The following is a 24,368-nucleotide window of genomic DNA, read 5'->3' as shown; positions in this document are numbered from 1 at the left end:
GCAAGTCTAGCCTCACACGGTTACTTGAATTCTACGACCAGGCAACAAAAATCAGGCAAGAAAGAGAAGGGTGGGCAGATTACATATTTTTGGATTGCCAGAAAGCCTTTGATACAGGACCACACAAGAGTCTAGTGAAAAAGCTGGAGATGCAGGCTGGAGTGAAAGGGAAGGTACTCCATTGGATAAAGGAGTACCTAAGCAACAGGAGACAACGATTCAATGTGAGGGGTGAGGTCTCAAATTGGCGACACGTTACAAGTGGAGTCAGGCAGGGGTCAGTCCTTGGACCTATACGGTTTCTGACATATGTAAATGATCTACCAGAGGGTATAGACTCGTTTCTCTCAATGTTTGCTGCTGATTCAAACCGCTGCAAGCACAAATAGGTGAGTACAAACACAAACACACAGAAGGACCTGGGGTTGATATCACGCCAGACCTGTCCCCAGACCTGAAGCTCAAATCAAGAGGATAACATCAGCGGCATATGCCAGCTTGGCTAACATAAGAACGGCCTTTAGAAACTTGTGTAAGGAATCTTTCAGAACATTATATACCACATATGTCAGACCAATCCTGGAGTATGTGGCTCCAGCATGGAGTCCATATCTAGTCATGCATATGACTAAACTGGAAAAGGTTCAAAGGTTTGCCACCAGACTAGTACCCGAACTGCGGGGTATGAGCTACGAGGAGAGACTACAGGAATTAAACCTCACGTCACTGGGAGACAGAAGAGTTAGAGGGGACATGATCACCACATACAAGATTCACAGAGAAATTGATAGGGAAGATAAAGACAGACTATTTAACACAAGGGGCACACGCACTAGGGTACACAGGTGGAAATTGAGTGCCCAAATGAGCCAAGGAGACGTTAGAAAGAATTTTTTCAGTGTCAGAGTAGTAGACAAATGGAATGTGTTGGAAATTTCCAACACTGATACATCTCTATTGTATCACAATACACTACTGTTGTATATTAATTACAGTATCAATTAACCCTACTAACTGTTGAACTAATATAAATTAATATTTCTGTCTTCGCGTCATTTGCTGAAATTCTCACCACATCGAGAGGCAGGATTGCGTCAGATTGTCTAGCAAGACATATTTATTACCAATATGTTAGAGAATTGAATAAGTTTCTCTACCTTTATCAGTATTCTGTATAGTAATTAATTACTGATATATAATTATCAGTAATTATCCAATAACCGAGAGTTATTAATTAAAAATATTACTAATAACAGTTTTATCTGTTATATACGAACGCCATGGAAAGTCTCCCCATTTCTCGTTAATAAGGACACTGCTTAATCAACACAATCTAACGAGAATATAAACAATATTTAATTCCCTACAATTGCAACCCTATTCTCTTTAACGCATTACGTAAGTAATTACACGGAGAAGAATTCTCCGTCCCTGCTAAATTCTATTGCGAATGCGAGAGGGGTTGAGGCCATATTACTAGAGACGAGACGTGAGGAGTGGCGTGGCTGACGAGTCGCACAGCATTAGTCGCGTGGTATCTCCACAGACGGCCGCCATTCAATACCATCACGTGGTCTACAGTGCTCAACTGTTTAATAACGCGACTACAATTATAGTCACGACCCGTAATTACGCGTACACAGCAGTGAACGCCAGGGACTGACAGACGCGATACCAGCAGACCTTAGTGTTCTCGCACGCTCACATTAAGTATACTTTTCTGGTTTGATGCATCATTCAAGATTGTGTATTTGTGGGTAGTCTGTCGTTATATTACAAGAAGACCTATACTACAATGTTAGTTGATTTTCCCTCTTTGTTTCAATTTCAATGAATATTGAAATAGTTCATAGCCTAATCAAATGCTACTCAAATTTCCATTATTGCAGCGTGTAGGCGAGGATGTAACAAGTTGTCTCTCGTCACCTACGATGTTCACGACTGGTTTCTTCCTTATTGGGATCTTGTGATCACGTGGATGAGTAACGAAACGGACTTAATGAAGTCGCCTTACAGCTAAGACATATGTTTTCGTGGAAATTTGAATAAAATTATTAGTGGTTTCTATATATATATTCATATATAGGATAGTTATGAGGAATAATCTAACGCAAGAATTTATCACTCGGTGTTTAATGAATCTACATTTATTATTTCTTAGGATTTAATAATCTCTCAAATATTAATTATTTAATATGTCATATCTTGAATCTACATTCTAATTCAGTTTTTAAAATGTTACTAACCTTTTAATGAACTAGTGACGAACCACACTGGTTCCTAGATATATATGAATTTCTAGAAATTACCCCCCAATGTTGATATTTGAGGCTTTAACTTTAATCAATTAATAATACAGTCTTGCATTATTAATTGATTAATTATTATTCATTGTCTTTAAGTGATTGTTAAATCAATTACCATACATAGGCACTGGTTCTATAGTGTCAAATTTATAATCACCTTTATTTGTTTTCCCTCTTTTCTCAAAAGTGGGTGGTACTTCGATTTATGTTAATTATCATTATTAAATAATTCAATATGTGAGTAAAGCCCCAGATACCCAACAGAATGCATTAGATGGTGATGTGGTGGAGGCTGACTCTATACACAGCTTTAAGTGTAGATATGATAGAGTCCAGTAGGCTCAGGAACCTGTACATTAGTTGATTGATCGTTGAGAGGCAGGACCAAAGAGCCAGAGCTCAACCCCCGCAAGCACAACTCAGTAAGTATACACACACACACACACTCACACATTGGACTGGAAAACTAGGATTGGAAACAAACATGGTAGGAAGCAGACGTAACACAGAGGGAAAAGGAGGAGGACAAGATATTTCGCTTGAGAATTCACACTTTCAAATGTTGAGAGAAATCAGGGTGGAACTATAGGTAATGGGGGAAAAGGTAGCCATCCTGCAGGATGAACTGATTGAGGGAAGGGAGGAGATTAGAAGCCTGAAAGAGAATCTCCAATATCAAACACGATCCAACCCTCAGGAAGATGGTAACGTATCTATAGAAGGGACTTCTACAATACAACCCTCATTTGCAGACATACTTAGAAGAACCCCAGAAGTTGTCTCTGCAGTACAGGAAATTGTCATGAAAGTTGCTACTTCTCAGGAAGCAGCAAGATGCACTAGCCGAATGATAGAGAGGAAAAGAGCAGTAGTTGTAGTAGGTATTAAGGCGCAAATAGGGGCCACTCCAAGGATGAGGAGAGATATGGACAAAGCCACAGTCAAAGAGATCCTTGAAGGGGTACAGATGGAGGGGGAAGAACTGAATATAGAAAAGGTTTTCAGGCTTGGCCGGTTCAACAAGGACAAAGATCGATTGATAAAAGTGGTTTTCAAAAGTGAGGACACAAAAGAGGAAATTTAGGCAAAGAGCAGCCTATTCAATGTCTTTAAGTTCAAAAAGGTATTCCAGTAGAGGGATATGACCAGGGAGGAGATATGGAGGAGCAGCAGCAGCAAGGAAGGAGCACAAGGAGAGGGAAAGGAATCAGGGAACCACAACCCAGAACCCTACGATCCCAGAAGGGAGTGGGGGAACCCTCCACAGGCAATTCAACACCCCAAGTGAGAGGAGGATCTCACCCATTTTCCACCCAATAGAAGGCTACCTGCCTCAGCCCCTACACTCCACCACCCTAAGCCCTTCCTTCTCCTCTGCTCCCATGTCGCCACCCTCCTCCTCCACTTCCCTAACCCCTCTTTTCTCCCCCACCCCCCAAGCCCTCCTCCCCCCCTTTTCCCCAAGCCCTCCATCTTCTCCCTATCCCCCCAAGCCCTTCCTTCATCCCCATCCATCCAAGCCCCTCACCTCGCCCCTACCCTCTCCAAACCAGATCCTCCAAGCCCCCCCACAACCCATGTCCCCCTCACTCTCAGCTCCCCTCACGACCCAGGGGCCCCACCTTCCCAGGCCCACCCATCCCAGACCCTCCAGGTTTACCTACTCCAGTGGAATCAACAGAAACTGTGGTTGGGCAGAAAAGAGTCAGCTTCAAGGTGATGTACATGAACATAGATGGGATTACAAGCAAGGCGAGTGAACTTAGAAAAAGAGCACAAGAAGTAAACCAGATGTAACTGGAATCACGGAAATAAAACTCTCAGGAATCATAACAAATGTGATGTTTCCCCCAGGATTACACTGTAACAAGGAAAGAGAGGGAGTGTAAGGGAGGAGGCGGAGTCTGCCTACTCATGAGAAAAGAATGGAGTTTCAAGGAGATGGTTATCCCAGGCTATGAAGGGTTTAGAGACTACATAACAGGCACCATGACGATGGGAGGACCTAGAGTAGTAGTAGCAGTGATATATAACCCTCCACCAAATGACAGAAGACCCAGGCAAGAAGATGACACAAACAACATGGCAGTTAATAACATAATTGAGGGGGTAGCCTCTGCTGCCTGTAGAAATCGATCCCATCTGTTCATCATGAGGGACTTCAATCGCGGAAGCATAGACTGGGAGGACGAGGAACCACACACAGAGGAGAAGATACATGGAAAGCCAAACTAGTGGAGTTGGCGACAAATTTTCTAAACCAATATGTCAGGGAACCCACTAGGATGAGGGGAAACGATGAACCAGTGAGACTCGACCTAGTCTTCACTCTGAATGATTCAGACATAAGGGAAATTGACTTCGAGGCCCCAGAAGGAATAAGCGGTCACAGTGTACTGACATTTGAGTATCTGGTCGAAGATGGACTAAAGTACTCGAGAAAGGGAACTGAAAGCAAAAGGCTAGCATTCCGTAAGGGAAATTACGAGGAGATAAGAAAATTCCTAATGGATATAACATGGGAATCAGAGCAAAAGGGAAAGACGGCCAAAGACATGATAGAATACATCACACAGAAGTACAAGGAGGCAGCAGAAAAGTTTATCCCGACCAAAAAGGTAAAAAATGAAATGCAGATGAGATGCCCATGGTTTAATCAGAGATGTAAGCTAGCTAAGCAACAAAGTAAAAGAGCTTTGAGAAACTATAGAAATAACAGGACACTTGAGAGCAGAGAAGGTTACCAGAGAGCCAGGAATGAATACATCAGGGTGAGAAGAGAGGCAGAAGGGCAATATGAAAACGATATAGCAAGCAATGCTAAAACCCAACACAAATTGCTGCACAATCAAATCAGGAGAAAAACAACAGTGAAGGAACAGGTAATGAAACTGAGGATAGGGGCAGACAGATTCACTACAAATGACAAAGAAGTGTGCGAGGAACTCAATATAAAATCCAGGAGGTCTACACATTAGAGCAAGGAGAAATTTCAGAGATTAAGAGAAGGAATAATTAACCAGGCACCACTAGAGGAATTTGAAATTACCAGTGGAGATGTAAGGAAGCTTTTGCTAGAGTTGGATGTGACAAAGGCTATAGGCCCAGATGGAATATCACCATGGATACTAAAGGAAGGAGCAGAAGCACTTTGCCTGCCATTCTCCACGGTGTATAACAAATCACTGGTAAAAGGTGAACTGCCAGAAATTTGGAAGGTGGCAAACGTAGTCCCGATATACAATAAGAGAGACAGACAAGAGGCACTGAACTACAGGGCAGGGTCCCTAACTTGCATACCATGCAAGCTAATGGATAAAATTGTGGGAAAAAAGCTAGTCGAACATTTGGAGCGAAGGCACTTTGAGCACAACACCAACATGCTTTCAGGGATGGCAAGTCATGCCTCACAGGATTAATTGAATTCTATGATCAGGCAACAAGAATCAGACAAGAAAGAGAGGGGTGGGCAGACTGCATATTTTTGGATTGCCAGAATGCCTTTGACACAGTGCCACACCAGAGACTAGTGCGAAAGCTGGAGATGCAGGCAGGAGTGAAAGGGAAGGTACTCCATTGGATAAGGGAGTACCTAAGTAACAGAAGGCAGCGAGTCACTGTGCGGAGTGAGGTCTCAGATGGACGAGATGTCCCCAGTGTGGTCTCGCAGGGTTCAGTCCTTGGATCCATACTGTTTCTTATATATATGTAAATGATCTTCCAGATGGTATAGAATCATTCCTTTAATTGTTTGCTGATGATGCAAAAATTGTGAGGAGGATATAACACCAACATAAAATTATATAACAGATATCACCCTATCCCCACTGGATTTTGAAGAAGCCATAGACAGTATGCCTATGCATCCTGCACCAGGCCCTGATTCTTGGAACTCTATATTCATCAAGAACTGTAAAAAAACGCTATCGCAGGCCCTTCACATTCTTTGGAGACAAACCGTAAATACTGGCATTATCCCTGACATACTGAAAACAGAAGAGATCGCCCTACTCCATAAAAGAGGAAATAAGGGAAAGGCAAAAAATTACAGACCGATAGCACTAACATCGCACATCATAAAAATCTTCGAGTGAGTGCTAATAAGTAAGATCACAAAATACGTGGAATCACAGCATCACCATAACCCTGGACAACATGGTTTCAGAACAGGGCGCTCTTGCCTTTTTCAGTTGCTGGACCACTATGACACGGCACTAAATGCCATGGAAGACAAACAAAACGCTGATTTAATTTACACAGATTTCGCAAAAGCCTTCGACAAATGTGACCATGGTGTTATTGCACATAAAATGCGTTCAAAAGTAATTACCAGAAAAGTAGGTAGATGGATCTACAATTTCCTGACTAATAGAACCCAGTGTGTAATAGTCAACAAAATAAAATCCGGACCATCAACCGTAAAGAGCACAGTTCCCCAGGGTACTGTGCTTGCTCCAGTACTTTTTCTCATCCTCATATCGGACATAGACAAGGACACGATCTATAGTACTGTATCATCTTTTGCAAATGACACTAAGATTTTTATGAGAGTAGACAACATAGAGGACACGGCAAACCTCCAATCAGATGTCGATCAGGTCTTTCTATGGGCTACAGAATAATAATATGGTGTTTAACGAAGATAAGTTTCAGCTCATGCGCTACGGAAAAAATGAGAACATAAAAACGGAAACCACGTACAAATCTCAGTCATATCATAATATAGAACGGAAAGGCAATGTAAAGGATTTGGGTGTACTGATGTCGGAAGACTTACCTTTAAAGAACACAATAAAGTAGCCGTCACAACTGCACGAAAAATGACATATATATAAGGTAACCTTGTATACCACATTCGTAAGACCAATCCTGGAGTATGCGGACCCAGCATGGAGCCCGTACCTTGTCAAGCACAAGGCGAAGCTTGAAAAAGTTCAGAGATATGCCACTAGGCTAGACCCAGAACTAAGAGACATGAGTTCCAAAGAAAGGCTGCGAGAAATGCACCTTAACATGCTTCGTGTCCCTGTGGAGGATATTTACGGAGTTGAACTCATATCAGCGCACAGGGTGATTATCAAGTTTCTGGGGGAGGAGGAATACCGTAACTTTTCCGACGCTATGAGGGGTGGTCCTTCCCCCTGCCGGATGGTGCCGGCACTTTGACGATTTCGGATCGTAGTGGTGCCCTCACATATGTTAGTGTTCATGGGGCGCCCTTGGAGTTTCCTGAAGCCCTGGTGCAGCATTAGTTGGGCAGTTTGGCGCTGTTGTCAGTGTGCGACTGCACACGCTTTCCTCGGGGAAGTTCAATGGTATGCGGACGAGCATTCGAGCCCAGGGGATGCGCCTGAGGTCGGACATTCCGTCCTCCGTAAGGCTCCTGGGGTACTACGTTCGGGTGTACTTCTGGAGCCCAAGTGTTCTTCTTCTGCTTGGGTTGATGTGGGGGATTTCAACGCCTATGGATCTTTGGGTGATGACGGGGTGGTTATGGGTGCTTCGCGATCTACGACGTCGGTAGTGGCTGAGGTCCATGTGCCCGCTTCTGTCGATGATTGTGCATTAGCCTTATCTCATGTCCTTTCTTCTTTCTTCTGCAAGAGGTTCTCCGCAGTAGGGGGTAGTCGCCCCTCCTGACGTGGATGGTGACGGTGCTTGTGCGGGCCGAATCCTGATGCTGGTGCTGAAGTAGGATGCTCGCCGTGGGGAGTCCCAGCTGGTGCCGGAGCGTGTGGTCCCTTCAGTGGTCTTGCCTCCTGCATTGGTGTCTCCCGTTCCCCCCCCCCCGACCTCCTATGTGTTCTCTTTGACTGTGTTGCGGGCTTTAGTGATGCCGTCGAGGAAGCCGTGGGGTTACTCGGGTGCAGCCGGTTGAGGATCTCATGGCCTATTCTGCTCATGTCCGGCCCTCCCTCTTGTGAGAGCGTGTGTCACTGGTTTCCTTGGCTTGGGGTGCCATTTGGGTCCCGAGCTTACATGCCTTCGTGTTGGGAGTTCCAGACTATACACTTTCTCCTTATGAGGAGGATGGGTTTGCTTCCTGGGTACACGGGAAGGCGTACGCTGTCCGGTTTCCAAGGGACCGCTTTCCGGACAAATATGTGAAATAATGCACTGTTTATACGCCTGTCTGTACTTTGTTAAGTGCCCTTCAGGCTGCTTTGTTGTCCCTGCCTGTTACTGTTCTTGTTATTTTCTGTTTGTTTACTGTTTCTTTTATGTATTTCCTTTCCTGTTGCTATTTGCTCTTACGTACTGTTGCTGTACTCACCTAATTGTGCTTGCAGGGGTTGAGCTCTGGCTCTTTGGTCCCTCCTCTCAACTGTCAAACAACTAATGTACAGTTTCCTGAGCTTACTAGGCTCTATCATACCTACATTTGAAACTGTGTATAGAGTCAGCCTTCACCACATTACAGCGTAATGTCTAAAGCATTCCATCTGTTAACTACTCTGACACTGAAAAAGTTCTTTCTAACGTCCCTGTGGCTCATTTGGGTACTCGTTTCCACCTGTGTCCCCTTTATCGCGTACTACTAGTGTTAAGCAGTTTATCTTTATCTACCTTGTCAATTCCTCTGAGAATTTTGTAGGTAGTGATCATGTCTCCCCTTATTCTTCTGTCTTCTAGTGTAGTGAGGTGCATTTCTAGCAGACTTTCATCGTAACTCATGTCTCTTAGTTCTGGGACTAGCCTAGTAGCATTTCTCTGAACTTTTTCAAGCTTCGCCTTGTGGTTGACAAGGTACGGGCTCCATGCTGGGGCCGCATTCTCCAGGATTGGTCTTACATATGTGGTATACAAGGTTCTGAATGATTCCTTACACTGGTTCCTGAAGGCAGTTCTGATGTTAGCCAACCTAGCATACGCTGCAGATGTTATTCTTTTGATGTGGGCTTCAGGAGAGAGGGTTGGTGTGATATCAACTAGATTTTTCTCTCTGTCCTTTTCATGAAGGACTTCATCTCCCATTCTATATCCTGTGTTTGGCCTCGTGTTTCCACTGCCTAGTTTCATTACCTTACATTTACTCGGGTTGAATTTTAGTGGCCATTTGTTGGATCATTCATGCAGTCTGTCTAGGTCATCTTGTAGTCTCATACTATCTTCCTCCGTCTTGACCCTCCTCATATTTTTTGCATCATCAACAAACAATAAGAGGAATGATTCTATACCATCTGGAAGATCATTTACATATATAAGAAACAGTATGGGTCCAAGGACTGAACCCTGCAGGACCCCACTGGTGACGTCTCGCCAATCTGAAACCTCACCCTTCACAGTGACTAGCTGCTTTCTGTTACTTAGGTACTTTCTTATATAATGGAGTACCTTCCCTTTCACTCCTGCCTGCATCTCCAGCTTTCGCACTAGCCTCTGATATGGCACTGTGTCAAAGGCTTTCTGGCAATCCAAAAATATGCAGTCTGCCCATCCCTCTCTTTCTTGTCTGATTCTTGTTGCTTGATTGTAGAATTCAATTAATCCTGTGAGGCATGACTTGCCATCCCTGAAACCATGTTGACGGGAGACATCTCCCGTCACGCAGGGTGCAGTTGCACCTCCACAGATCTCCAGTATCAGCTCTTGATTCTGGTAATTACTCAAAAGGGCCACCACTTACAGGCTATTCATGCCCGTGCCACCTTTTGGATGGCTTAATCTTCATCTTGGACACATTCATGGGAGACATCTCCCGTCACGCAGGGTGCAGTTACTCCTTCACAGATCTCCAGTATCATCTATTAATACTGATGCTGGCTCAAAAGGGCCACCACTTACGAGCTATTCATGCCCGTGCCACCTTTTGGGTGGCTTAATCTTTATCAATCAATCAAATATTAACTCACGGGAGACATCTCCCGTCACGCAGGATGCAGCCGCACCTCCACAGATCTCCAGTATCAGCTAATGATACTGGTAATGGCTCAAAAGGGCCACCACTTACGGGCTATTCATGCCCGTGCCACCTATTGGGTGGCTTAATCTTTATCAATCAATCTTGAAACCATGTTGTTGTTGTGTCACAAAGTTCCTTCGTTCCAGATGTTCGACAAGTTTTTTCGCACGATTTTCTCTATTAGCTTGCATGGTTTGCAAGTTAGAGACACTGGCCTGGAGTTCATTGCATTCTGTCTGTCCCCCTTCTTGTATATCGAGACAATGTTTGCCGCCTTCCAAATTTTTGGCAGTTCACCTGTTACCAGTGATTTGTTATACACCATAGAGAGTGGCAGGCACAGTGCTTCTGCTTCTTCCTTTAGTATTCATGGCGATATTCCATCCGAGCCTATAGCCTTTGTCACATCCAACTCTAGCAAAAGCTTCCTTACATCCCCACTGGAAATCTCTAATTCTTCTACTGGTGCCTGGTTAATTATTCCTTTTCTTGTCTCTGAAACTTCTCCTTGCTCTAATGTGAAGACTTCCTGCAATTTCATATTGAGTTCCTCGTACACTTCTTTGACATTTGTAGTGAATCTGTCTGCCCCTATCCTCAGTTTCATTACCTGTTCCTTCCATTGTCCTGTGGTTTTTCTCATGATGTGACTGTGCAACAATTTGTGTTGGGTCTTAGCCTTGCTTGCTATGTCGTTTTGATATTGCCCTTCTGCCTCTCCTCTCACCCTGACATATTCATTTCTGACTCTCTGGTAATCTTCTCTGCTCTCAAGTGTCCTGTTATTTCTATAATTTCTCCATGCTCTTTTACTTTGTTGCTTAGCTAGCTTACATCTCTGATTAAACCATGGGTTTATCATCTGCATTTAATTTTTTACCTTTTGGGAGGGGATAAACTTTTCTGCTTCCTCCTTGTCCTTTTGCGTGATGTATTCCATCATGTCTTGGGCCGTCTTTTCCCTTAGCTCTGATTCCCATGTTATATCCGTTAGGAATTTTCTCATCTCTTCGTAACTTTCCTTACGGAATGCTAGCTTTTTGCTTCAGTTCCCTTTCTTGAGAACTTTAGCCCTTCTTCGACCAGATATTCAAACGTCAGTAAATTGTGATCGATCATTCCTATTGGGCCTCGAAGTCAATTTCCCTTATGTCGGAGTCATTCAGAGTGAAGACTAGGTCAAGTCTCGCTGGTTCATCGTTTCCCCTCATCCTAGATGGTTCCCTGACATGTTGGATTAGAAAGTTTTTTGTCGCCACCTCCACTAGTTTGGCTCTCCATGTATCCTTTTCTCCGTGCGGGTCCTTGTTCTCCCAGTCTATTCTTGCGTGAGTGAAGTCCGCCATGATGAGCAGATGGGATTGATTTCTACAGGCAGTAGAGGCTGCTCTCTCAATTATGGTATTAACTGCCATGTTGTTTCTGTCATACTCTTGCCTGGGTCTTCTGTCATTTGGTGGAGGATTATATATCACTGCTACTACTACTCTAGGTCCTCCCATCGTCATAGTGCCTGTTATGTAGTTTCTAAACCCTTCACAGCCTGGGATAACCATCTCCTTGAAACTCCATTCCCTTCTCATGAGTAAGGCCACTCCACCTCTACCCCTACCCTCTCTCTCTCTTTCCTTATTACAGTGTAATCCTGGAGGAATACCGCATTCGTTTTGATTCCTGAGAGTTTTGCTTCCGTGATTCCAATTACATCTGGGTTTACTTCATGTGCTCTTTCCCTAAGTTCACTCGCCTTGCTTGTAATCCGATCTATGTTTGTGTACATCACCTTGAAGCTGACTCTTTTCTGTCCATCCTAAGTTTCTGTTGATTGCACTAGGGTAGGTTCAGCTTGTTCAGCTCAATATCAACTTTTTTGTGGGTATGAAACAACTGTCGACGATGTGGTATGTCAACTGGAATTACATCTGTGTTGATGTGGAGATGTTATTTGTTATCAGCACAACAAATTATGGATTCATATCAGCCAGAAAATTCAGTAACAATGGCTCGAACATTGTTCATAGATTCCTCTGCTATAGCGCCAGAAACCTGGAGTATATCCAATTTCGTCGAAGCTGAGCAGAAACTTCTTTTGAATTAAAAAAAACATAGAATACAGTAGTGAGAGTCATAATTTGTATGCACAGAGAGCTACTTATTTTTCTCTCCTAGCAGTGGCACTCAGCGGTGTGCCAATGGTTGATACATTATAAATGAGAACTTTGAGACAACTGCCACCTATAGTCTCTGTGGTTTTTGCAAGATCACTTAATTCTCTAACTGAATGTGTTCCATAAATATAATACCATTGATTGTCTCTTGAGACTGATTGTAATGACCTGTGGCAGAATACATTGTTAATATACTAGACATACGGTGCATTCTTGCATTTCCTACCTCGACCCCAATGAACTAACCCTTGTGCCGCAATTTGTGTCGTTCCCGATGATGTCATTAGTCCGTAGGACTCTTAGCACAGAGAACCAAATTTCAAGAACCACACTGGTGGCACTTCTTACCTTGAGCGAGCGAAGCAGTTGCAGAACCTTGGTGCGAGTAGTCACCTTATATGACATTATATGTGGACATCCTCAGAAGTCCACAAAATGATTCCAGTTGTGACGTGATACTCTGCTTAAATTATTGTTAAATTTACCATGATAACTTCTATGATTACTTATTGAAGTTATCATCCTTACCTACCTAGTCAGTGTTGGTAACACTGGCAGCACCGTTGTTGGCACCGCTCACCATGACTAGAGCGCCAAGTGCAGCATCTATCAGTGCTGGTAACACTGGCATCATCTTCCATTAGACGAGCAATGTCCAGTGTATTAATGAAAGTGCTATTGTTATCATCAAATGTTTTATAGAGCTCATTGCCGGAGACGTATAGATGTGTATCTTTCAATCATTTGCTGTTTAAGCTCCTAATAAACATCTGAAAAGTAACCATGTGTAGCTAGAACCATGGTCGTTAGTTGTATAGACGAATAGTTGCATTTTTAGCATCTCTTTGGCTCTCCTGAAATTTATGATTTCCATATCCAATTAATTTGGCTCCGGCAGTGTTCTAATCACTGTCAACAGTATTGTCCCTCAGCATGCCAGCCATGTCCTAAACTTGCTTCCCTACAATAATGAAGTCGGAAGCATGCTTTCTTTCACAGTTTTTGGTGTCTAAAACAGTTAGCAAATTTTATAACATATTAAGCATTAATTCACATCTGTGAGTAGTTAGTCTGGTCACAGTCAAGATCAAAGGCCGGAAACTGGTGTAGATTTGCTCTTTCATTAAAAAAATTTCATTCACGTGATAGTTCGAATGAATGTGAATGAAACATATTCAGTCTAAGTCTACTGCAGATCCAGAATATTAACACTAATTATCTTCTTCACTATTGTAGGCTTTCTTTTGGATTGGACTACGACCTTATTTTCTCCCTTTTGCCTTTTACCTCAAGTTATTTAATAACCAGATTCATTCATATTTTACCAATATTATTCACAGTTAAGTAGCCAACGTTACATTAGAGGTTTTAACTTTTTAAATAAATGAGTATGTTCACCTTCCTATATACAGTCATATATAAACTCTCTCACCTATAGTTTTATTTAGATGTATTAATGGCCAGGTGTCGTGGCTGGGAGGCACAGTGTTAAAGGTGTTTTTTTTATTTTTATTGATAAAGCACAATAAATACAAATAAAAGCAGTCTGGCAAAAAAACGATCAAGCAGCGATCCATAGAGCACAAAAGCAAAACATGAGAACAACAGAGAAAGGAAACACAAAACTGAAAACAAAACAAGCACACAACAGGAAACACGGAAAAACACTGAAATGACATGGTACAGAATAACAAGTACATATCTAGCTACTCAAGCCAGCCTGAAGGGCCAAACGGACAGGACAAAAAGTCAAGACAGACAGTAACGCATAACCGAAACACGCAGGTACCGGGAAAAAACATAAGGAAATGACACCCACACGCGCAAACAAGAACAAAACAAGCACCAGAACATGCAGGAACAGGCAAAAACATACACACATACACACACCCAACAGCACTAGAAACAACACAAGCAACAGAACACAAAGCACACTCAGGAAACAAACATGTCAGCACAATCACAAATGCAAACTGAACACACAAACACACCGCCCAACAGGGCGAAACAAACATACATAGAACAGCAGACACGGTAACAAAAACAAAGACAGGGAGCATACAATCAAACAGAAGTACTACTGATATTTTTCCGAGAACTCCAGCGCCGGGAAGCGCAAGCAGTAAGCCTCCCAAATCAGCTGGGCCTGGACGTCAACGGACACCCGTCGACCATGAAACGCACAAGGCCGAAGCATCAAATCAGGCACCCATACGTAAACCCTTTATCCGCGGCACCCAAATAGTTGAAGCACACCACGAGTCCGGACGAACCCTGTCATCCCAAGTGAGGTCCAAATGCTGCAACTTTGGGACCACGCCCCCGTCGGCCGTGATCACAGGGAAGAGTTCCACACAAGAGGGTTCGGCACCGGAATCCACACTTGAAGTCGCACTGGGCGTTACGCCGGGTACCACACAGGGCACCCCACAGGGCTTCGTACTTGCCTGCGCACGAGGCTTCTCATGGGGCAGCACACTGGGGTGATCCACAGAGGACACAGATGCATCAGGGCCCCCGCCAACGGGCACAGGAGCAGACCCTGGCACAAATCCTTCCTTAAGACCATGATGGGGTCCCGCTCAGCAGGAGCAACCTCCCATCGTGGGGAGTCAACAGCCGTAGGCGCAGGGGGTGCCACAGGAGGGAGCACAGAGCCCCCCACAGCACCGCCAACCACGGCAGGAGACGCCAGATCAACATACTCTCCAACCTCCACCCAAAACTTACCATGAAGGGGAGACGCACTCGGAACCCGCCTTGAGCGCTTAGAGACAGGCTGTCAGTCGTTTGAGCTATCAACCCCATCATCCCACAACAAAGCAGAACTCTCCGATGGGCCTGCCTTCAAAGCCTGGCCCCTGAGAACCACAGCCTCCATGGCCGGGAGGCACCAAACACACACCGCAGGACACAGCTCCTCGCAGACATCCAGAGTGACAGGAGACGCTGTATGCAGGGACGTAACAGGCAGGGACGGCCGAGACGGGGCAGGTTGGGGCGTCAGTGGCAGGGATGACTCAGGCGGGGTAGCTGGCGGCAAAGGTCGGGCCGCCCCAACCCTCACATCAACATTCACACCACCACCCACAACCGCACCCAGGCAAGCCACAGGATCCAACACCGAGGTAAAAGCCGGCAGGGATGCAACAGACATTCCAGCACTTGGAGACAGGTCCGGAGCCGACAATGGGGGAAAATCCACCTCCCGGAAGAGGTTAACAGGGTTGACCCGGCGCTCCTCACACCCCGCAGCCTGGTGACCCAGTAGGCCACACCTGAAACATGTCCGAGGTTGTCCCGCGTGAAAGACACGAATCAGGAACCCCAACAGCATGATGGAGGGTGGTATAGGATCCCTGAGGCGCATGGCGAGAGTGCGGGTCCCACACGGGATTCCCTTCCACCTCCCGGTAGAGACAGTATGCATCCTCAATTGAAGGACCCGCCCAACGTGAGCACAGTACCGACGTAGAAGATCCTCAGGGAACTCGAAGGTTATCCCATGCACTGTTACATAAGTCGTGGTACCACAACGGACTGAGGGTCAGTGACCCACCATCTCCAGGAAGATTGATCGAGCGCCCATCATAGCGTGTGACAAGACCTTCGTGAAACACCGGGGAGCCGAATTTGACAATCGTCCACCGTTCGGCAAGCAGCTGCACCCCACACACAGACTCCACAGGGACACGTAGCACATCAATTAACACCACCTCTACAGCGTGGTAGGAAGCATTCTCAGAGAACTCCAGGCCAATGGAGGCCTGCCTGGTGACATGGGGCACAGGCCCCCTCCATGATTGCAGACTGTCACGGCCCCCCTCAGTAAAAACACGGGACGCAAACCATGTCAGCAGCGACACCCAGTTCCACACACCTCGCCGGGTTGACAACAACTGCAGGGACGTGTCGTTCATGGCGCTCGCCAGTTCTACCCTAGTGGCTGTGCGAGGAGGGTGCCTGTGACGGCTGTGGGGGTGTTGTCCCCTGGGTGGGCGTGGTACGCCTGTTGAGGAGACATGGAGTCTTACCGGCCTCCATTGAAGAGGACCTCGTCGGCTGGTCTGACTTTTACGGTGCCAGTGGACCACTTGTTGGTTGGTGTTGCCCTGGTGGATATTCTCCATGTGCAGTTGTCGGAATTGGTGGGCGTCCAGCTGCTGCAGGGGAACCGCGCCGTGGTCAAGTTTCGCCATCAGGCTGCATTTCAGGCGTTTCTGGGGAGGTGTGAGGGGCGTGTTTACCCTCTCCCTGATGCCGCCGGTTCTGTTAAGGTAGTGAACCTCAGCGTCGCCTTGACGTATGTGTCGGTGCATGGTGCCCCCTTCGAGTTTAACGACGCTCTCCTAACTACTGTGTTTGGACGCTTTGGTACTGTGCTAAGCATTCGTTGGAACAAGGTACTTGCAGGGCACTGTACTGGGATGTTTGACGGTTCCCGCACCCTGACCATGTGTCTGAAGAGTAGTGTTCCGTCCTCTGTGTCCGTGTTGGGTAACACGCTCCGTTGCCAGTATCATGGGCAACCGCACACCTGTTACAGGTGTGGTAATGTGGGTCATCTCGCTGTAGCATGCGACATGGGAGCAACTGGCAGGGTGCATGTTTTTCGTGAGAAGGACTTTCCACCCCTGTTGACTTCGGACGCTTCTGAGGCTGGAGTGGGTGCTGTGCCTGAGGCGCCTGATTGCTTGTCTATTGCTTTGCCTATTGAGGCGGTTATTATGCCTTTTCCGTTCAGTCTGTTACCTGCTGTAGTCCCGGAGGTAGTTATTACGCCAGTGTGTAAGGCTGTTGGGCCGTCGCCCGCACTGCGTCTGGTGGATGTCCATGTCCCGCCCACGCCTGTGGATGTGATACTGGCTCCCGGGGTCGCGGGTCCTGTTGTTTTGGAGGGGGGGCTTCGGCAGGAGGTGCCTGCCGTGTCTGTGTGTGTTGGCGACTGTAGTTCTGCTCTTTCCATCCCTTTACAGAAGTGTGCACGTCGGAGTTCTGAGGCTGTTTACCTGGATGATGCGGGCAGTGTGGGTGATGTGGACTCTTCGGACGGTGCGGGTGTGGCCTGTGTGGATATGAAGATGGTGGCTGTGCCTGCGGCGGGGCCTGCTGGGAGTGGTGTGGTGCAGCCTGTCTCGAAGCGTTCGCGGCAGGCTCAGAGTGTGTCTCCCCTTCATGGTGAGCCTTGGGAGATGGTTGGGGAGTATGGTGATCTGGCGCCCCCCGATGAGGATGATGGTGCTGTGCGGGGCTCCGAAGTTGCTACCTGTGCCCCCCCTCCTGCGTCTCCTGCTGTTGGATCTCCGCAGTGGGGGGATTGTCCCTGATGATCGGGACCTCGTCGTGATGTTGCGGAAAGGTGTGCGCCGGGGGGTCTCGGCTCCTGTGCCCTGTGGAGGAGTCACTGCCACGCCTGCATCCCCTGTGGTTCCCCCTCCTTCATTGCCCCGGTCTGGGGGAAGCCTAGTCCCAGCTGCTGGGGTCATGCCCTGTTGGGGTCCGGTGTTGGGCCCTTATCGGGATACCCGGGTGCTTCCGGTCCCGTGGTGCTCGTCCACTGTCTGGGTGTCGCAGGTGAAGGAGTTTGTGTATAGGGTGCCGGATAAGATGTCTCAGCCGATGCCACCACCTGGTGTCCGGGTGCCCGATGACACGTGGGTGATTTGGGAGGCATACTGCTTGCTCTTTCCGATATACAAGTTCCCGGAGAAGTATTAGTTCACGTCTGATCAGCTGCCGCCGTGACCTCGTCGCCCCGCCCTACGGTCCGGGGAGTCTCCCTCTAATGTCCCCCCTCTGTTTTCTTCGCCACTCCTCTCTTTACAACCCGTCACATCTAACACTTTTGACTTGTTTCTCCTCCTTAACGTTTACGCGTCTCCCTACATTTGTCCTTCTGCAGTCATCAGAAGGGTCAACCCTTCATGCAAACTGCACCTATTCTCGAGAAGAAGAAGATCAAACAACCGTACCCCACGGCAGCCCAGAGCGCAATCCTAACACTAATTATCTTCTTTACTATTGTTGGCTGTTTTTTGGATTGGACTACGACCTTATTTTCTCCCTTTTGCTTTTTACCTCAAATTATTTAATAACCAGTTGGGATTTTCATTCATAATTTACCAAAATCATTCACAGTTAAGTAGCCAACGTTTCATTAGAGGTTTTAGTTTCTTAAAATAAAAGGGTATGCTCACCTTCCTATATACAGTCGTATATAAACTCTCTCACCTATAGTTGTATTTAGATATATGAATGGCCAGGTGTCGTGGCTGGGAGGCGCAGTGGTAGAGGTGGTGGTCGTGTTCCGGCAACATGTCAATGTCGTGGAAGGCGTAGCAGTCCCAGGGACCCTCGCTACGCGCCTCCAAGAACCCCACGTTCAGCAGACATGCCCGGTTAAACGGCTCCGTTCCTGTTATTTTATGGAAAGGAAGTGGTAGAGTAAAAGTAAGATAGAGATCATATAAAACTATAAAATTTTCAAATATAAAAACACATTTTGGGTTGATCTGGGTAAGGTCAGCGAAATGTATGAAGAAAGGGATGAATTTCAGAAAATATATAATCGCTGTTTGGTCAAAGTTCTTTGAAAGCTTTATAAAACAAAATAAAGCTCCCAACCTGCATGCTTCTCAACTCCACCATTACAACAGGCTGAGGATCCTACACTATTGCTCCAGAAAGGCCAAAATAGCAGCAGTGTCACACAGATAGGTAGACGTAAATTATTAAAATGTTTTTCGATAATTTAAAAAAATACCAAATATACATCACATAGATATATATAATGACAAAATATAACTTAAATTATCAAAATAGTACACAAAAGTTAAATTAAGAACAAACTCCAAACTCTTACAATAAGAAAGACCCAAAATAACCCTCACCTTCACCGCGAATCATGCACTAAGCAGCACCACACCACTCCTACCTGCTGTGCTAACCAGACAAACGTTAGCATACAGAATCACGAACACCGGAAACATCATTCATTATTACATCAGTGGGGCTAAGTAATCATGAAGCCCCCACAGCCAGCAATGCAACTTGCTCTTTACCCTGCAGCGACTCGTGAAATCAGAACTGAAGAGCCAGACCGTCCTCATAAACCAACCCGTCCTCATAAACCACTCCGTTCTCACACTAGGCTGTTTAAAGCAGAGGCCATCCTCCCCAGACGCATTTATAAATTTTAACATGCTGTGTATTAATAATTGGATTGTTCTCAAATGTAAATTAATATTATTATAAATAAAATTTATATGTATAATTAGGCATAGGTTAGGTATATAGTTTCTGTTGGTGATTATTTGTATTTGAAGTACTTAGGGTGAAGCATTTATAGAATTGTGGTTCGAACAGAGGACGTGAGAGAAGCACTTGTCTCAGAAGTGTCGGACATCACCAGTTGTGAGCTGAGTGTAAACTGTTTTTCAATCATAAACAGGGGGTTTGGCAGGTGCATAGAATGGATCCACCATTTCCCTTTATTTATGAAGATTGCTGGATTGAAAAACGATTTACACACGACTCACAATTGATAACGTCTGAACACTTCTGGAACAAGTGCTTCCCTGATTACTTTTTTTTCGAACCACAACGCAGTAAATGCTTCACTCACGTACTACAAATACAAAATCGCCAACAGAACCGAAACACCCGACCTAACCTAATCCCTATATATCCACAATATATTATAAAACTAATTTTTATTTGAAAAAATTCCTGTTTTGAATGAGCAGTATATTAATATATATGAATGCGTCACTGGTATTCCATCCAGTCGACCACGGGATGGAATGGACTTGACCTGAGGATGAGTTACCAGTAAACTAGCCCGTCCTCCAAACAAAGATCCAAAAGTGATTCCATCCACCCTCCAAACCCCCTGTTTATGAATGAAAAACGATTTACACACGACTCACAACTGATTTCGTTCGAACACTTCCGGAACAAGTGCTTCACTGACGAGTTTTGTTCGAACCACATCGCTATAAATGCTTCACCCACGTACTACAAATGCAAATAATCGCCAACAGAACCTAAACACCTAACCTAACCTAACCTATGCCTATATATGCACAATATGCTAATATAATATAATATTAATTTATATTTGAGAAAATTCTTGTTTTGAATAAACAGCATGTTAAAACTTATGAATGCGTCTGTGGGGGCAACCGCTGGATGTAATGGACTTGAGTCGAGGACGGGTTGCCCATCCTACAAACAAAGACCCAAAAGTGATTCAATGCACTCGCCAAACCCCCCTGTTTGTGAATGAAAAAAGGTTTACACATGACACAACTGATGACGTTTGAACACTTCCGGAACAAGTGCTTCACTGACGAATTTTATTCGAACCACAACGCTATAAATGCTTCACCCACGTACCAGCCCGTCCTCCAAACAAAGATCCAAAAGTGATTCCATGCACCCGCCAAACCCCCTGTTTATGAATGAAAAGCGGTTTACACACGACTCACAACTGCTGACGTTCGAACATATCCGGAACAAGTGCTTCACTGACGAATTTTGTTCGAATCACAACGCTATAAATGCTCCACCCACGTACTACAAATACAAATAATCGCCAACAGAACCTAAACACCTAACCTAACCTATCCTATGCCTATATATACACAATATGCTAATATATTATAATATTAATTTATACTTGAGAAAATTCCTGTTTTGAATGAACAGCATGTTAAAATTTATGAATGCGTCTGTGGGGTCGACCGCTGGATGTAATGGACTTGAGTCGAGGACGGGTTGCATGTAGTACAAATACAAATAATCGCCAACAGAACCTAAACACCTAACCTAACCTAACCTATGCCTATATATATGCACAATATGTTAATATATTATAATATTAATTCATATTTGAGAAAATTCCTGTTTTGAATGAACAGCATGTAAACATTTATGAATGCGTCTGTTGGGTTGACCGCTGGATATAATGGACTTGAGTCAAGGACGGTTTGCAGTAAACAGCCACTTAAAACAAAAGCATGGGCCTCGATTAACATATCCCCAGCACAAGTCAATATATACACATATACATCCAAATAAACATAAAAGAGTGCATCCTATATAAACTCTGACAAAAATAGAAGCACACAGGCACATTTACATAACAAGAAGTACAGTTATCTCTCATCCCATCTCCAAGCATCAATAATAAATCCCAAAAGTTGTAACAGATTTACCTTGCAAAACCTCAAGAGGGTTTATTTTCCTGCCTCTTAGTCCAAACACACAAAAAAACGTAATCTGACTGCAACAAAATAAATGTATTTCTAACCTTCGTCCATGGAGCCGGTCGGCTGAGCGGACAGCAAGCTGGACTTGTGATCCTGTGGTCCCGGGTTCGATCCCGGGCGCCGGCGAGAAACAACACGCAGAGTTTCTTTCACCCAATGCTCCTGTTACCTAGCAGTAAAATAGGTACCTGGGTGTTAGTCAGCTGTCACGGGCTGCTTCCTGGGGGTGGACGCCTGGTCTAGGACCGGGCCCCGGGACACTAAAATGCCCTGAAATCATTTCAAGATAGAAGAAGATGGAGAGGTAAAAGAAAACATCAAAAACCTCAACAAATCCACATGAACATCGGGTGCACACATAGTGTGCTTTCAACAATGTAGTAAAGTAGTTATATTTACAAAAATATGAACGTGTAATGTGGTCTTAATTTCAGCACAATGCCTCACCTGTTTTTATGCCTAGTCTCCGATATTTGTAGTCTGTCATTAGTAGAGAGGCTCTCGTGAAGGCCCTGTATAAAAAGGTCACGCTATCTCGGAGTGTCATGCATGCACGCACACTACCCTACACCTATTTACAGGATTGTGGTTACAACCCGTCCTCAGACCAAGACCATTCCATTCTATCCCATATCTTAGTTCATCTGTCGTATTCTTCTCTTGGCCTTCTATTGTTTGGTGGGGGATAATAAATTACTGCTACCACTATCTTCACCCCTCCCATTGTTGCTATTCCTAGTATATACTCTTGCTGGTCAGCTCACTCTGCTATTTTTAGCTTGTCATAACTCTAGTGTAGCTGCAGCAACAGAGCTACACCATCTTTCCTTATGTGGGAAATTTTTACCGACCATATCTAATAATCATCTAAGAAATGTATAATTTCTATATCATTTCTATATCATAACAAAATCATATCTAAATCGTATCAAAATCATATTAGAATCATTATAGATTCATTATATAGCTTGATCCTAGATGACAGTGTCCACATGAACACGTACGCAACAGGGCCCTTTTGATGCCTACGTGACTATGTACATGATCTCTCAAGGATCCAGAAGCTTCTAGAAGGATTTCTTAATTAAAAAACTATTGGAACATTTATTCAACTTCCGGTAGAGATTAAAAATCCAATCCTTAATAAGAATCAGTGGTGCTATCAAATACTACTTATAATCTTTAAATCTTATATCTAATTATATTATAATCACATCTTACTTCAATCATAAGTCTAGAGTGTAAAAATAATCAATCAATATTCAAAGAAGGCTACCTCAAAAGGGAGAGGGAGGAGCATCTCGGAAGCAAGAGCGCCCACCAACAGAGCCCAGGTACTTCGTGTTTGTTTACAACTGAGTGAACAAGTGACGGATCGTTAGCGAACATTACCAGCTCAAGGACACCTTATCTAATATCTTTATCACCAGTGAACACTCTCTAGAACTGGGGGAGTACCTGGACAATATCTACAAGGAAAATCCTAGAACATTTATATAAAATAAGAGTGTATAGAGGAGATCACAGTGAGACGGTTTCCTCCACCTTCATTCTTAATCTTCATCAACTATCATTCTCTTCAACTGCAGGGACAATCACGTAGCAACGCTACCAGATCATCTTACAGCAATGCTGTAACAAAATATCGTGCCAAAACTCAACAAGAGAGAGTTAATCAGTCTGACACCTTGTCAGACAAGGCACCCCGACTGGCAGAGAAGTATATTGAAGGTTATTTGGTATATGATTGGCCAATTGTATGCTTGTGTGACTTTAATATCCTATAAATCTGTCTGTTGGTTAAAAAGCGAGGCAACGCCTCATTTTTCAGTACGTTTATTAAAATTGTAGTGTAACTGTGAATCTTATCCAGTACTAGCCTCATGAGTGTCCATTGTGTCAGAAAAGAATTCAGCCGCAATAAGTAAAGAACCTCATGAGTGTCCATAGTATTGGAAGAGATTCAGTCAAGCTAACTGTATCATAAATTGAATAAATACATTGCATATATACTTGAATATATAAATTAAGTTATCAATTGCTTGCTTAGTTATTTTTAAGTTATCACATAAGTTCATTTAATTGAATAATTTCTAGTACTTAGTTAACAGTATTTAGACTACATTTAAGGTCATTTATTATACTTTTACAATTTAATTTGTTGTTTACAGTATAAGTACATATTGGCTGTTAATAGTTATGGTGCTAGGTTAGACTATGTATGTTTAAATCCCTGATTTAAACAGAGCCAGTGTTCAGTCAGATAACTGAATTTATTAAATCTTATCCTTGTATAAAATACAAGCTGATGTGAGATCCCTGTCTACAGGTGGACTGGAACTTCTATCAACTAAGTCATTCACCCCACCTGTCCCTTACAGCCCACAATCTGTCATTAGGAAAAGAGGCGCTAGGATTTACAACCCTAGCTAGAGATTTTAATTGAATTAATTTGCAGACAGTAAATTTTTAATTTAGTTCAGTACACGTCCCTGGTAGTCTCCTCTTATATCAATCCCAGCAGGTTTTTCCCACATTATTGGTCCTTCGAACCTAGATAATAATGGTCCTTTGTACCTAGATATTTATGATCATTCGTTTACCGAATATTTCAATGATAAATACATAAGAAACTTCTTGATTTTGCATTGGAATAATTCTTACATATTCTTGCCTAACCTGGCTATCAGCCAATATTTATCATAGCTATATATCTAAG

The 24,368-nt window shown here is 44.3% G+C and overlaps 1 protein-coding gene across 1 annotated transcript in view; it reads right to left on the bottom strand.

Annotated features, from left to right (window-relative positions):
• LOC123763735 (beta-1,4-galactosyltransferase 2-like) overlaps positions 1-24,368 on the bottom strand; it is a 135,054-nt gene that overhangs the window by 54,454 nt on the left and 56,232 nt on the right. Inside the window, exon 4 of the mRNA XM_045751054.2 lies at positions 18,609-18,792. Coding sequence (XP_045607010.2) covers positions 18,609-18,792 — 184 coding nt within the window. The remainder of the gene's footprint in view (positions 1-18,608; positions 18,793-24,368) is intronic.

The sequence above is a fragment of the Procambarus clarkii genome, chromosome 52 (assembly GCF_040958095.1).
Source record: "Procambarus clarkii isolate CNS0578487 chromosome 52, FALCON_Pclarkii_2.0, whole genome shotgun sequence".
Taxonomy (NCBI): Eukaryota; Metazoa; Arthropoda; class Malacostraca; order Decapoda; family Cambaridae; genus Procambarus; species Procambarus clarkii.
The sequence above is the reverse complement of the archived record's forward strand: the minus strand, read 5'-3'. Positions and strand labels throughout refer to the sequence as shown.